This window comes from Lycium barbarum, chromosome 6 (genome assembly GCF_019175385.1).
Source record: "Lycium barbarum isolate Lr01 chromosome 6, ASM1917538v2, whole genome shotgun sequence".
Lineage (NCBI taxonomy): Eukaryota > Viridiplantae > Streptophyta > Magnoliopsida > Solanales > Solanaceae > Lycium > Lycium barbarum.
Window position 1 is genome coordinate 128,706,097 of NC_083342.1, and position 14,102 is coordinate 128,720,198.

Genomic DNA, 14,102 nt, shown 5'->3' on the forward strand with positions numbered 1-14,102 from the left:
AGTCGTTGACAATACGCCGAAGCGTTTGGAAAATCCCGCAACTTGACATGAGGGAAATCATGTTCCAATGCAACGGCACGGGAGTTTTTGTTGTCTTGAAAAAGATTACGGAGGCGATCCCATGCCTCCTTTGCCGATAGATCTTCTTCGATGATCGTATGCAATAAGTCAGTGGAGATGGTTGCATACACCCATTGAAGTACCATGGCATCCAAGGTGGACCACAACTCCTTTTCTTCGTCGGTGGAAGGAGCCTTCTCCTTTCCAGTCGGGAGAATGTGGGAAAGGACACGGTGAGACCGGGCATGAAGCTTGAATAATTCGGCCCAAGCCGAATAATGATCCGTTTCCATCTCAAGAACGATAGGAATGTGATTCTCGATGTTGGAGACAACCATAGCAGGATGGAACTTGGTGTCTGCCATTGATGGAAAGCAAGAAGGTGGACGGGAAAAGGAAAAAAAAAGGAAGACGACGACGGAAAAATTAGGGCAGCGGAAGAGGAGGAAAAAAAACCCTAGTATCTGATACCATGAAAGAGATTAATTCCGTGATTATTCTCATTGATGGAATTGGTAAATATACCATAGTTACAATGTCCTAATAGGATATAAAATATACTAACCTAAATTAGAAAATTTACAAAATATTCTATGACTACATATTTACATTATTTATCAGACATAACTGGACATGGCAATGGCCACAATCATCTCTGCATCTATTATTACCAAACCAAATTTTATTTGGACATTACAAGTTCCAAAATCCGGCATTTCTAATGCTCAAGCTGCCCCCAGTATTCGACGATCTGGAAATTATCAGCCTTCTATTTGGGACTATACTCATATTCAATCATTGAAGAATCAATATTCAGTAAGCATTTCTCTCTAGCTACTTAATTATTTGACAACTACGTTATAAGCTGGAGTATATTATTGATTAAATCGACATAAATCTTTTAAATTTCTTCTTATTTTCCCTCTATGTAGAGTGAGAATTTCATCAGACGCCGCAATGAACTGAAAATGGAAGTCAAGATTATGCTTAATGATCGTAACATGAAGCCATTGGACCAGTTGGAGATTATCGATAATTTGCAAAGGCTTGGATTATCTTATCACTTTGAAGATGAAATATACAGCATTATGAATACAATATATGGCAAAAATAGCGAAAAATTGAGCAAAAGAGATCACTTGTATGCTAAAGCTCTTGAATTTAGACTCTTGAGACAAAACGGATTTAACATTTCACAAGGTGTGTTATAGTATTTTGGATTTTCTCGCTCCTTCTGTTTGATTTTTTATCTTATTTTTGCTTTATACATCTAGTATCTGACATCCCCTAGTTAACTCGACTAATTTAGATTCGCATCGCATATAATCCACTAAAGGGGACAAGCTTCCTACAGGAATTTCTCGGATTATTTGCACCAATTTTTTTAGGCTGATCACCCGTCAAATTATGTCCCAACTACCCTGGTGGCTAGATTTCGCATTGATGTATTTTTCATTTTGCACACAATTTTAGCCCGCTGGACTAACGGGGGATAGATTTTTAAATTGTGTCTCAAAAAAAGCCCTTTGTGCAAATGTCTGAGTTTCTCCATGTCAGAGGTCGAATCATACAATTCCAAATATAATCCTGTTTTTTGGTTGCAGAAATATTTGATGGTTTGTATGACAATATGGCAGCTGGTCATTGTACTGAGGATACAAAAGGGATGCTATATTTGTATGAAGCTTCATTTCTTGCAACAGAAGGTGAAAATGAATTGGAGTTAGCAAGAACTTTGACAGAAAAACACCTAAGAGTATATTTGGAAAATAAAAATTATAAGGATCAAGATCTGGCTGAGCTAGTGCACCATGCTTTGGAGCTTCCATTGCATTGGAGGATGTTGAGATTAGAGGCAAGGTGGTTCATCAATTTCTACAAGAAAAGACAAGACATGATCCCTTTCTTGCTTGAGCTGGCTAGCCTTGACTTCAACATTGTTCAAGCAGCTCATGTTGAGGACTTAAAATATGTGTCTAGGTAATTGCTACTCTAGAAATCAAATTTTGCAATTTTGTCCAAGATTTATTTGCTTGAATTTTCAAAATGATGATAAGTCCAAGCTAATATGACATGATGACATTAATCTAATTAAGGACAGACCTAGATTTAGGTGCTTAAACTTGTCGTATTTTTTTTATTAAAGCCATCGAAGTTCGACGTTGATCCCTACCTTGTATATTAAAATCCAAAAATAAATACAAAAACAAAGGGGACATAAAACCTAACCTCCTCAAAATATAATCGGGAGTTGGATACCTACAAAAAACAGGTAATTCGCGGGGGTTAAAAGTTGCAATTCGTGGAGGTTTTAACCTCCGCAAATTATATATATCCAATTCATATAATCTGGCAAGTCTCAAATTTGAGGTTGGTATAGACAAGAAATAGTTGTATCTATCCTAGGGTCGACAAAAGGATTTAGGGAATAGAATAGGACATAGATACAACTAGCAACCACCTTAAAGTTTCACAGGATCATGATAATTATATAGAAATACTTTTTGGACTGTCAAGATCCTGAAGCTTGGAAGGTGTTGGCCTATCCAATCTGAATTAGCCTCGGGCTTGAATTGCAAATTCTGAAATATTAACACATACCATAGTTCAATTTTTCCAACTTGATAGAAACTAGTTTTGCTATTTTACTGTTATATATTATAATGTTCAAATAGTTTAATGTGACGGAAAATAATATTGTCACTTTACTATTTTAGTGAGAAAAAGTGATAATACTAAAAAATATTTTGATATAATCTTGACTTTACTATAATTTTTCATATATCTTTTTGTATAAAAAGTTTTGACATATAATAATCTAGTTTAAAATATATTTATTGCTTATAAAAAAGTGAGTGACTTTTGAATTGAGTCCCAGAGTTAGACATAGTTTCACCCTTGTACTCTGACCTAAGTCATGGAGTAACAAAATTTGCAAAGTACGTATAAAGCACTACAAAACACCAGTTTTTAAACACAAAATGATAAATCGTAGCAAAATATATAAATCGTGGTCAATTGTGAATTGCACCGACTCTTAGTATGTATTTTTTTTCCTCCTTAGCTGCATAAACTGGCTTTTCTATTATCATAATTAAATTCATTTCATGAACAAATTAATAGGTGGTGGAAGGAAACATGCTTAGCAGAGAATCTGCCATTTGGTAGAGATAGGTTGGTGGAGAATTTTTTTTGGACAGTCGGAGTAAATTTCCTTCCTCAATATGGATACTTCAGAAGAATTGCCACAAAAGTAAATGCTTTAGTAACCACAATAGATGATGTCTATGATGTTTTTGGTACTCTGGATGAACTACAAATCTTCACTGATGCCATCCAAAGGTAATTAATAAATGCCTAGTATTTCCAATTGTCAACAATGTTAAAAAAAATAAAAAAATCTCTACTATATAGAAATGACAGTTTGTGTGGGCAAGCATGGACCAACACTGCTGTTATAATTGCACCAAAAGTAATGTTAATTGTACACTTGGGCTGGCCAACTTTTCTTTTTATCCTCCCACTTGGGCCCATGCAATTGGTAATATTTTCTCTCATGTATACACGTGTATATACAAATTTGTACCACAAGCTATATAAATTGTACAGTTTAACCAACTATTTTTTTATCCCACATGGACATATGTCATAATACTGAATATTTATTTCTTCTCATGTATACACGTATGCACTTCCATTTTAATTCTCCGACACATTTATTCCCTTCGTGCACTTATACTTGTTGACTTTTGACTTTTGACTTTTCAAGTTCTTTAAGAATTAATAAATGAAGTACTTCCTCCGTCCCATATTACTTGGCCACATTACTAAACTATTTTTTTATCCCACGTGGACATATGTCATAGTACTGATATTTATTCTCTCCTCATGTATACACGTATGCACTTCAATTTTAATTCTCCGACACGTATTTATTTCCTCCATGCATTTTTATTTGTTCACTTTTGACTTTTCACGTTCTTTAAAAATTAATAAATGAAGTACTCAACATTACTAAAAATATATGTCTAAATTACTTGTTCATTTACAAAACCAAGATAAAATTAATTAAATATTTCTCATCTTACCCTCTCCGTCCCATATTACTTGGTCACATTACTGAAAACATATGTTCAAATTACTTGTTCATTTACAAAACCAAGATAAAATTAATTCTTCTTCTTGTGCATCACACGGGCATGTAATGACAATTGGTAATATTTTCTCTCATGTATACATGGGTATACAGATTTGTAACACAAACTATATAAATTGTACAGTTTAACCAACTATTTTTTTATCTCACGTGGACATATGTCATAATACTGAATATTCTCTACTATCTAGAAATGACAGTTTTTGTGGGCAAACATGGACGAACACTGTTGTTATAATTGCACCAAAAGTAATGTTAATTGTACACTTGGGCAAGCCAACTTTTCTTTTTAAGGAAAAGGACACTGTGGGTCCACTCAACCAAACTAATCTCACATTTAACTACTGTTTGGGCTTAATCCCATTAGGTGCCCGGTCGGCCCAAATTAATGCCAAAAAATGGCCGATCGACCCAAAATAATGTCAAGGCTGGCCGGCCCAACAGCCCAGCCGCTTAAAAAAAAAAGACTTTTTGTGGCGACTAAGTCACCACAAAAAGTCGCCGCTAAAGGGCTGCTACAGCATATATACATATGTTGGAATTATATATACACTTTATATACAAGAATTATACAGTTTATATACATATGCTAGAATTAATCATACATTTATTATACATAAATTATACGTTAATTATACATTTATTATACACATATTATACAATAATGATATGATATTTATTTTTAACATATACAATAGTGATACATATTATATACCACAATGATACGGTTTCTATAATACATTTTTTATACGTATGGTACACTTTCTATACAAGACTGATACAGTTTATATACACATGCTGAAATTATATATACACTTTCTATACAAAAATGATACAATTTTCTATTCTATACAGGGCAGTTGCACTGTGCTAATACACATCATATACACAAATGATACATATTATATACAAAAATGATAGATACCTTAATTATTCATATTTTATACAGTTTCTATACATTACAGATATGTACTAATACATATTTTATACACAAATGACACATATTATATATAAAACTCCCCTCAAACATTTTTGTGTTTGGGTTTTTATTTGCAAATTGTCTTATTTAAGTTGTGGCTAATGAATGGGATTAGTTTAGTGGGTATAATTTGGGTTTAGGAAAAATTGGGCTTGAGGATGGGATTAGTTTTGGCCGAGCGGCCATATATGTCTTTTTCCATTCTTTTTATCCTCCCACTTGGGCCCATGCAATTGATAATATTTTCTCTCATGTATACACGTGTATACAAAATTGTACCACAAGCTATATAAATTGTACAGTTTAACCAACTATTTTTTTATCCCATGTGGACATATGTCATAATACTGAATATTTATTTCTTCTCACGTATACACGTATGCATTTCAATTTTAATTCTCTGACACATTTATTTGCTCTGTGCACTTATACATGTTTACTTTTGACTTTTTGAGTTCTTTAAGAATTAATAAATGAAGTACTCCCTCCGTCCCATATTACTTGGCCACATTACTAAACTACTTTTTTATCCCACGTGGACATATGTCATAGTACTGAATATTTATTCTCTCCTCATGTATACATGTATGCACTTCAATTTTAATTCCGTGCATTTTTACTTGTTCACTTTTAACTTCTCACGTTCTTTAAAAATTAATAAATGAAGTACTCAACATTACTAAAAATACAGGTCCAAATTACTTGTTCATTTACAAAACCAAGATAAAATTAATTAAATATTTCCCATCTTACCCTCTCCGTCCCATATTACTTGGTCACATTATTAAAAATATATGTCCAACTTACTTGTTCATTTACAAAATCAAGATAAAATTAATTAAATCTTTCCCATCTTACCCTTAGTAATAAATGTTCTTGAAAATAGTCAATTTTGATTAGAACGTATTTGTTGGAGAGATAGGGGTAAGATAGTAAAATGCATCTTTTATTTATGATTTCTTAAGGGCCGCGCAAAAGGGAAAGTGACAAGTAATATGGACGTAGGAAGTATATATTTTACCATAATATTCATATTTATTTGTGTAAGTCTCAATAGCTTTGGAAAATGATATGAAAATAAGTAATTAATGTGAAGGGTAAAATTAATAATAAGAACAAAAATTTCTTTCTCTTGATATGTTAACGTGGACAAGTAAAAGTAAACGGAGGGAGTGACTTTTATCCCCGTTTTCTTCTTTGTCAATACTTAAAAGTGAAGAGAGGATGAACAATAGCAATGCAAATTTGCCAAAAGTTATATAATTGTACGCTTTAGCCAACTACTTTTTTATCCCACTTGGACATATGTCATAGTACTGAGTATTTATTCTCTTCTCATGTATATACATATGCACTTTAATTTTAATTCTCCTACACATATTTATTCCCTCTGTGCATGTTTACTTGTCCACTTTTGACTTTTCACGTTCTTTAAAAATTAATAAATGAAGTATATATTTTATCATAATATTCATATTTATTGATGTATAGTCTCAATAGCCTCAGAAAATGATTTGAAAATGAGTAATTAATATGAAGGATAAAATAAGAAGAAGAATTCTTTTTATCTATAATTGTTATTATAAAATATTATAATATATTTTTTAATTAATTTAAGAAAAATATTTTATTAGTTTTGCTATTAAAAATCCAATATATACAACAATGGTTCTTATGTTTGGATTTGAACAATTAGTTAATTGAAATGGATATCAACATGTTGATATACATGCAAGATATTAAAGAATTTAAAAGAAAAAATCTAGAATCAAAATATTAAGTTTCCCTCATATTCTTACTAATTTTCTTTTCAAATCGATGAACAACTTTCTTTGTCGTGACAACGAGAAAAAAGTCTGACTCTTTCCATCTCAAAGACGTAATTCCATCATATGTTTTTAATTTTTAAACTCCATTTTTTAATTATAACTAAAATGATGGTATATAAAATACATTTTGTATATGTTGCTATATATAATAACAATTAGAATGTTTTTAAAAGTTATTTTCAAAATACATAAAATACATGTCTAGCTAATTAAAGTGAATAGACATGTTCGGCCCATGCATCGCACGGACATGTATTGCTAGTATATATATAATTACCAATTTTTATTGCTTGTTCATATTATTTTCAGATGGAATATCAACGAGTTGGATAAACTCCCAGACATTATGAAGATGTGCTATTTTGCACTCGACAACTTTATTAACGAAGTGGCTGGTGATGCTTTTGAAGAGCATGGCATTTTCATTTTACCATATCTAAGAAATGCGGTAACTTCCTCTTTCTCTAAAATGTATCCCCTTTTTTTCGAAAAATATGATATATAAAGTTACTTGCTACAAGCAGCTAACATGATAGTGTAAAAATTCTTAACACTGTCTATGTGTATGAGTTAAACTGGATATGTTATAGGAGTATGTAATATAACCTAGTGAATAATACTACTGCGTGAAATCAAATTTTCAGTGGACAGATTTGTGCAATTCATACTTGAGAGAAGCAAAGTGGTACCATAGCCAGTATACCCCAACCATGGAAGAATATATGGACAATGCCTGGATCTCGATAACAGCTCCAGTAATATTAGTACATGCATATTTCCTCGTTGCCAACCCTGTAAACAAGGAGGCTTTGCATTACTTGGAGAATTACCATGACATAATTCGTTGCTCAGCATTGATTTTGCGGCTCGCCAATGATTTAGGAACATCATCGGTACTATCAATGTAGTTTAACATGTCATAGAAGGTTATCTGCCTTATTTTTATTTACCAACACTAGTCTTTCCATTGTTTAATGCAGGACTAGTTGAAAAGGGGTGATGTACCTAAATCAATACAATGTTACATGAACGAAAATAAAGCTTCAGAAGAAGAGGCTCGACAACATAGTAGGGCTTTGATTAGCCAGACATGGAAGAAAATGAACGAAGCTCATGACAGCCCTTCCCTACGATATATGTTACGTGTGCTATGAACCTAGCAAGAATGGCACAATGCATGTACCAGCATGGTGACGGCCATGGCGGTAATATCTCCACGACTAAAAATCACATCATGGCGTTGCTCTTTGAATCTATTCCTCCAGCTTACAAACGCTCTTCAGCAAAAACGAGACTCCCCTATGGTCAATTATAGAGAGAAATCCATGAATTAGGGTCAGTGGGTTCGGTATGCATATTACAGTATTACACAATGCATTATCAAAACGTAAACTACAGTGACTTGCATGGCATTTTTTACTTCTCATGGTGAATGAATATGCTTTCATAATATCCCCAGTGCTGTACATCATAGGAAACCCGTCTATTGAACAAGTTCAAAGTGCCAATATTCATACAAGGCTTAATACCTAGATGGACCCTTAAACTTGGCATGTTTTGTAAGATAGGCATATAAACTTATAAGGTGACCAGATAGACACTTAAACTTACTCAAAGTGTATTTTTCAGTTGTTTTGAAAACAAAAACTATATTTTTCAAACACTCACAATTTTCATGGCCAAACAAGCCCTAAATATATCACAAAATATTTTTTTTTAAAATGCAAAAATAAGGCAAACGCATATACATGAGACTATAAATGTGCACTTAAACCAATAAATACTCGCTAATCGCAATTTTGCAGCTTTCAATTAACTCGGATTTTTTTTTACACTTGAATAATTAAAAAACAATAACTTTAACCAATAAAAATCCTTAAAAAAAGAAATTTCAAATTAAGAAATTTCTAAGTTCAGTATTTCAAGTGTAAAAGAAATTTCAAATTAAGAAATTTCTAAGTTCAGTATTTCAAGTGTAAAAGAAATTTCAAATTAAGAAAACTGTAAAGCCGAGAAGAAAATCCTTAAAAAAAAGAAATTTCTTAATTTGAAATTTCTTTTTTTAAGGATTTTTATTGGTTAAAGTTATTGTTTTTAATTATTTAAGTGTAAAAAAAAAACTGAGTTACTTGAAAGCTGCAAAATTGCGATTAGCGAGTATTTATTGGTTTAAGTGCACATTTATAGTCTCATGTATATGCGTTTGCCTTATTTTTGCATTTTAAAAAAAAATATTTTGTGATATATTTAGGGCTTGTTTGGCCATGAAAATTGTGAGTGTTTGAAAAATATAGTTTTTGTTTTCAAAACAACTGAAAAACTTAAAAAATACACTTTGAGTAAGTTTAAGTGTCTATCTGGTCACCTTATAAGTTTATATGCCTATCTTACAAAACATGTCAAGTTTAAGGGTCCATCTGGGTATTAAGCCTTCATACAACAATAACATCCGTATCAACACAACAAACTTGGACAATGATCCTTTAATGAGAACAGATAAGGATGAATTGATACAGGATTGGGCCATAGTCTTGACTGCTAGTGCAACTGACATCCCAACAATTACCTTTCTTTTTATGCTGGCGAGTGGCGACTGCTAAATCGTCATTGTGTGTCACTTTTGGATGAACCCGATTCTTTTGAGAATTTGCGCCATCGTTCTTTGTTCTTTTCCACTGAAGCAGTTTTCTGAACAAATTCAGAGAGTCCTTGCCTCAAAGCCCCTAAGTCTACCCCTTTGCCCACCAATATGCTTGTGACACCCATTTTTGAAACCTGAAAACTACTTCTTTAGCTTACTATGTGGATCTATAGGATTTGCATGTACCAAATACTTTAATTTGGACCGACCAGCGATATTATTTGAATCAACTGAAATGCAGACACAATTCGCAAAGAGTGATCTTACCGCTTGTATATTCCGATTTTCATCATCAAAAAACAGCATCTCATTGTAAGGCACCGTTGTCTTTCGATTGATTTTCTGAAAGTGTTCCGTCTTATGTGTCCAACTGGAGAATATCTCCTGCAGCACTAAGCATTCAGTATAATGATGACCTCACACGGGAAGCAGCACCAGATAAAAAAATGAATATAGAGGGACTAATCATGAAACTGAGCATTTTAGAGTTTTACTCGGACAGATGCAGATCTTAGATTATCATGTGTGGCAACAAGCAAAGTTATCTTTCTGCCGACAACCCCAAGACCACCACCTCTCAAAGAAAAAAAGGAGTCAAGGAAATGTGAAGAATAGGAATCATTTTCCACTTTCCAACTCAATGACAAATGCTTAATGTGAAGAAAGAAATTTCAGTTGATGTTTCGAAAGTGAGAACTAATGAAGGTTCTGAGCTTTACTGATAAAAGATAAGGCTCTAAGGGCTAGTTTGGTTGGGGAACTAGTTATCCCGGGATTGTTATTCCACCCTCTATGTGGGATAAAATAACACTCAAATACCGCGGTAACTAATCCACCCCGTGGTTTTATCCCAACCAAACGTGGGATTAAGATGGTACCAAATTTTTATCCCAGGACTATTTTTGCTTATCCATCATACCAAACGACCCCTAACCTTTTAGTGAAGTACACAGAACTCGTGCAGTTTTGCCTAAAATTAGGCATAACTCATGTCAAAGATGCATAAGAAAATCTTAAATTTCAAAAGTAAATTACAATAAAAATAGTTTACTGAAAATGAAAACAACCAAAATAGGAGTGTGTAACTGGAAGTGAGATTCGTGCCAAAGGGAAGAGAGACAAAAGCACCTGGTTCAAAAGTGAGAATTCTGTTTCAAATGTGAGTCTGCCAGAGGAATATACAAAAGAGAATTTTCTGGTAATTTGGGGTAATTTTCCAGGATAGCACATTATCAAGGCAAGAAGTTGGCTAGGGAATATGGTGTCTACTAGTAGCCTGACGAGGACAGTACGATTTCTGTAGTGATGTTCCTGCCAGGAAGTTTTAGGAGAACTATGAAAAGAACAAGCAGAAGTTTCAAATTCCAAGGTAGAGAATTCCACAACTTTCACGCATTATCATCATCACTAAATTTTAGAATTCTGCAAGTTCAAACTTTTACAGTAGCCCATTCCATGAGAAGCATGTGACTTGAAGAAGAAATCCTGAAGACAAACTAGGACTTCCAAGTCCTGGGTTAGAGAACTAAAAGAGTATGCATTTTTTATTTTTATTTTTAATTTTTTGAGAAGGTAACAACAGAGTGAGTGCATTCTCCAAAATAGAATTCTAAAAGTTCAAACTCCTCAACTAGCATTCAGGTAATTCTGGAAATTCAATAGTCATGCCAGTAAAAGATGTAACGACATGGATGGAATGTAGAGACCAATAGAGGAAAGAACAAGGATGATAAAGTAATTTAATGTGGATAGTTGGAAGGAAAAGAACATGACACTTGGTGAGGGGAACGTCAACAGAATTTCCTAAGAGGTCCCTGGAATGATGAGCTTTGCCCACAGATGAATAAGTTTATAAGGAAAGTAGTGCGCATATCAATTGTTACAGAGTGTTGATAACAGATAAAGATAAACGCTTCATGACTACTTGTTTTAGACAAGTGCTGGTTTACGTGCCTAGATACCTGGGTCCCTCATTTGGGTTAAGCCACCAATCATAAGGCGAACAAGAATCCTATGCTTATTGCTAGATGGCCATTTTAGCCAAGGCACCTCAGTCTGAAATTTCTTCCTTTTGATATGTGAGAGGAACGCCACCTTGATTACTTTTCAGAAAAAAAAAAAATCAATACTAGATGTGGAACCAAGATGATGATGACGGTTATAAAACTATAAAAATATTTACTTCTCCTCCACGAGTAGAGGACAAAGTTGGTTGTAAGATATGTGAATCCGCATGTCCAACAGACATCTTGTGTCCAAGTTTATTCAGTGTCATAGCTGAATATGGACACGCCTTTAAATAAGTGGGTTAAGTGCGAATTAAAGAAGGCGTTACCTGATTTAACAATATTTAGAGAGTTTAAGTTTATACCATCCTATTTTCACCCACAACAAAGCAAAAATTATTTAATCTCTCCTAGCCCCAAATGCCAAGATAAACTAAGTTCGTCTTAAGTACATTCCTAACCATATATAGAAGGTGATTTGAGAACCAACCAAACAACCAAGATGGCAACACCAGCCAATTAGACCAGAATGTGGCTTACAAATAATTATGGACGATACAAATCTGAAAATGCTTTCTGAGTCTACCTTTCCCAGAAAATGTTTAACAAACCAAGTTGGAATGTAGTAATCAACAAACTATAACATACAGTAGTAAAGATTTTATGTATATGCAGGGCCAATCTGAAAAGTGAAATTGGGCACTAAATGTCTATGTTGAAAAACTTCTGAAATTGGACTAATGAACTCTATTTCCGATAAACTAAAAACTAGGTAACAAAAAGCCCTGAATCGAACTGCAGCATTTTGTTAAAGTTGTATCAAAAACTTGTTACCTGTAGTTTTATTTTTTGGTCATGAGGGGCTTTTTAAAGCATCATTCATTTTCTATGACATTAAACTCTTCATCCCATAACATATGGATAACATAGTTATGGACCTATTATTTTCTCTGTGTTTCTCTCTTCCAACCAACTGTCCCACTCCTCGACGATGGAAAGAGGGGAGGCAAGGAAGTCAAATGCTAACGAAGGAGGTATAAGGAAATAGGTTTTATCAATAAATATTATTATAGCATCAAAAGAAGAATGAAAAGAGATGCTGAGATTTCCAGCATCTCACCTGGGCTACAAACATTGATTTTATCCCGAGTTTCTTAAGGAAAGCGTTGGCAATATCTGGAGTGGGTGATCTTGAGGCAATAGCAACATCGACTCCCTTGTCCTTGAAGGCATGTAAGATACCTTTGGCCTGAGGATACATAGATGGCATTTCATTTTTGGAGCGGCATTCACTGAAAGAAGAAAGCAGACACAAATGGAATTATGAATAACAAGCTCACTTATTTTGGATAGATAACAGGGTGTTGAAAGTCGCAGAGAGTTGTAGCAAGCATGTTAAACATTAAACCAAATGAAAGCCCTCAACATAGAATTCAATCAATTCATACACCCTTGGCTTTAGACTATTGTGACATAGTATGTTTGTTTTTTAAAGTAGAGAGCGGAAAAGAAGCCATTGTGCTCTATTTCAACTCACTCACTCAGTAGCTTTAGCTGCAACCCTGTATGTATATATCATGCGTATCCATTGTGCTCTTTTTTTATTTCAACCCAAAAGCATATAAAGAAGGCAGAATAAAGGAAAAGTCAAAATTGGACACCAAATTAAAAGAGAAAAAACAATAGGGAGATTACCAATAAAAGGGCCAAAGGGTGTAATCAAGATCGAAGACGACTAGACGAGGAAGCACTTGAAACAGACCCATTATCTCAATTGCTTCATTCTTCACCTTTTCCTCTCCCATCTCTCACCCTTACCCGTCTCGCCTATTTCTTGAATTGTTATATCACTCACTCATTGTGTTCTTGGAATGTTACTTGTCTATTTTGAATTTTTTATTTTCTAAAATTAAATACTCCCCCCTCCCATTTTTAACTGCTGGTTTAACCAAAACAAAAGTGTCTCAAAATACTGAATTCAACACAAAAATTAATAATAATAATTTTTTTCAACTACATTCTTATATTAAAGAACTTCTCCTCCTTAGGCATCTAATAATTTCGTAAACTATACCGTTATTTTTTTCAGTGGGCCTCATAAGATCTAAAGTGACAGTTAAAATGGGACGGAAGAAGGGTATGAACTAACATTTGAAATACTATGGGCAATTTGCACGATTGCCCTTTTTCGGGGTTGGGCCTTAATTTTTGTCCCTCAAATTACTGGTCTTTAATTTTTTTCCTTCGCTTGATACCTTGAGGTTCTAGGTTTGAGCCGTGGCTCAGTCAAAAAAAATATCGCAAGGCAGAGTTTCATACCAAAATTAGGCCTATTCGAGCAAAAGTTAAGCCTAAGGCAAGCCTGTGCCTTAAGGCCTAACTTTTGCTCGAATATACCTAATTTTGGGCAAATATTAGGTCTTAAGGCAGA

At 33.8% G+C, this 14,102-nt stretch overlaps 2 protein-coding genes across 3 annotated transcripts; one reads left to right on the top strand and one right to left on the bottom strand.

The window, feature by feature from the left end:
* The first annotated feature begins 686 nt into the window (after positions 1 to 686).
* On the top strand, positions 687 to 8,091 carry LOC132598841 (1,8-cineol synthase, chloroplastic-like). The gene is made up of 7 exons (XM_060311956.1): positions 687 to 876; positions 993 to 1,260; positions 1,665 to 2,040; positions 3,184 to 3,402; positions 7,334 to 7,472; positions 7,669 to 7,917; positions 8,005 to 8,091. Exons 1-7 carry the CDS (start codon positions 694 to 696, stop codon positions 8,008 to 8,010), a joined length of 1,440 nt encoding a protein of 479 aa, XP_060167939.1. The 5' UTR covers positions 687 to 693; the 3' UTR covers positions 8,011 to 8,091.
* Positions 7,940 to 13,582, bottom strand: LOC132598842 (uncharacterized). Of its 2 annotated transcripts, XM_060311959.1 has the most exons (5): positions 13,367 to 13,582; positions 12,792 to 12,963; positions 9,933 to 10,049; positions 9,591 to 9,799; positions 7,940 to 8,323 (listed from the first exon to the last, which is right to left on the bottom strand). In XM_060311959.1, the coding sequence occupies exons 1-4, from the start codon at positions 13,474 to 13,476 to the stop codon at positions 9,629 to 9,631; spliced, it is 570 nt and encodes a 189-aa protein (XP_060167942.1). In that variant the 5' UTR covers positions 13,477 to 13,582; the 3' UTR covers positions 7,940 to 8,323; positions 9,591 to 9,628. The 2 variants fall into 2 exon arrangements, with proteins under 2 accessions (XP_060167942.1, XP_060167941.1); XM_060311958.1 differs by lacking the exon at positions 7,940 to 8,323 and having other exon boundaries at positions 9,367 to 9,799; positions 13,367 to 13,579.
* Positions 13,583 to 14,102: the final 520 nt, after the last annotated feature.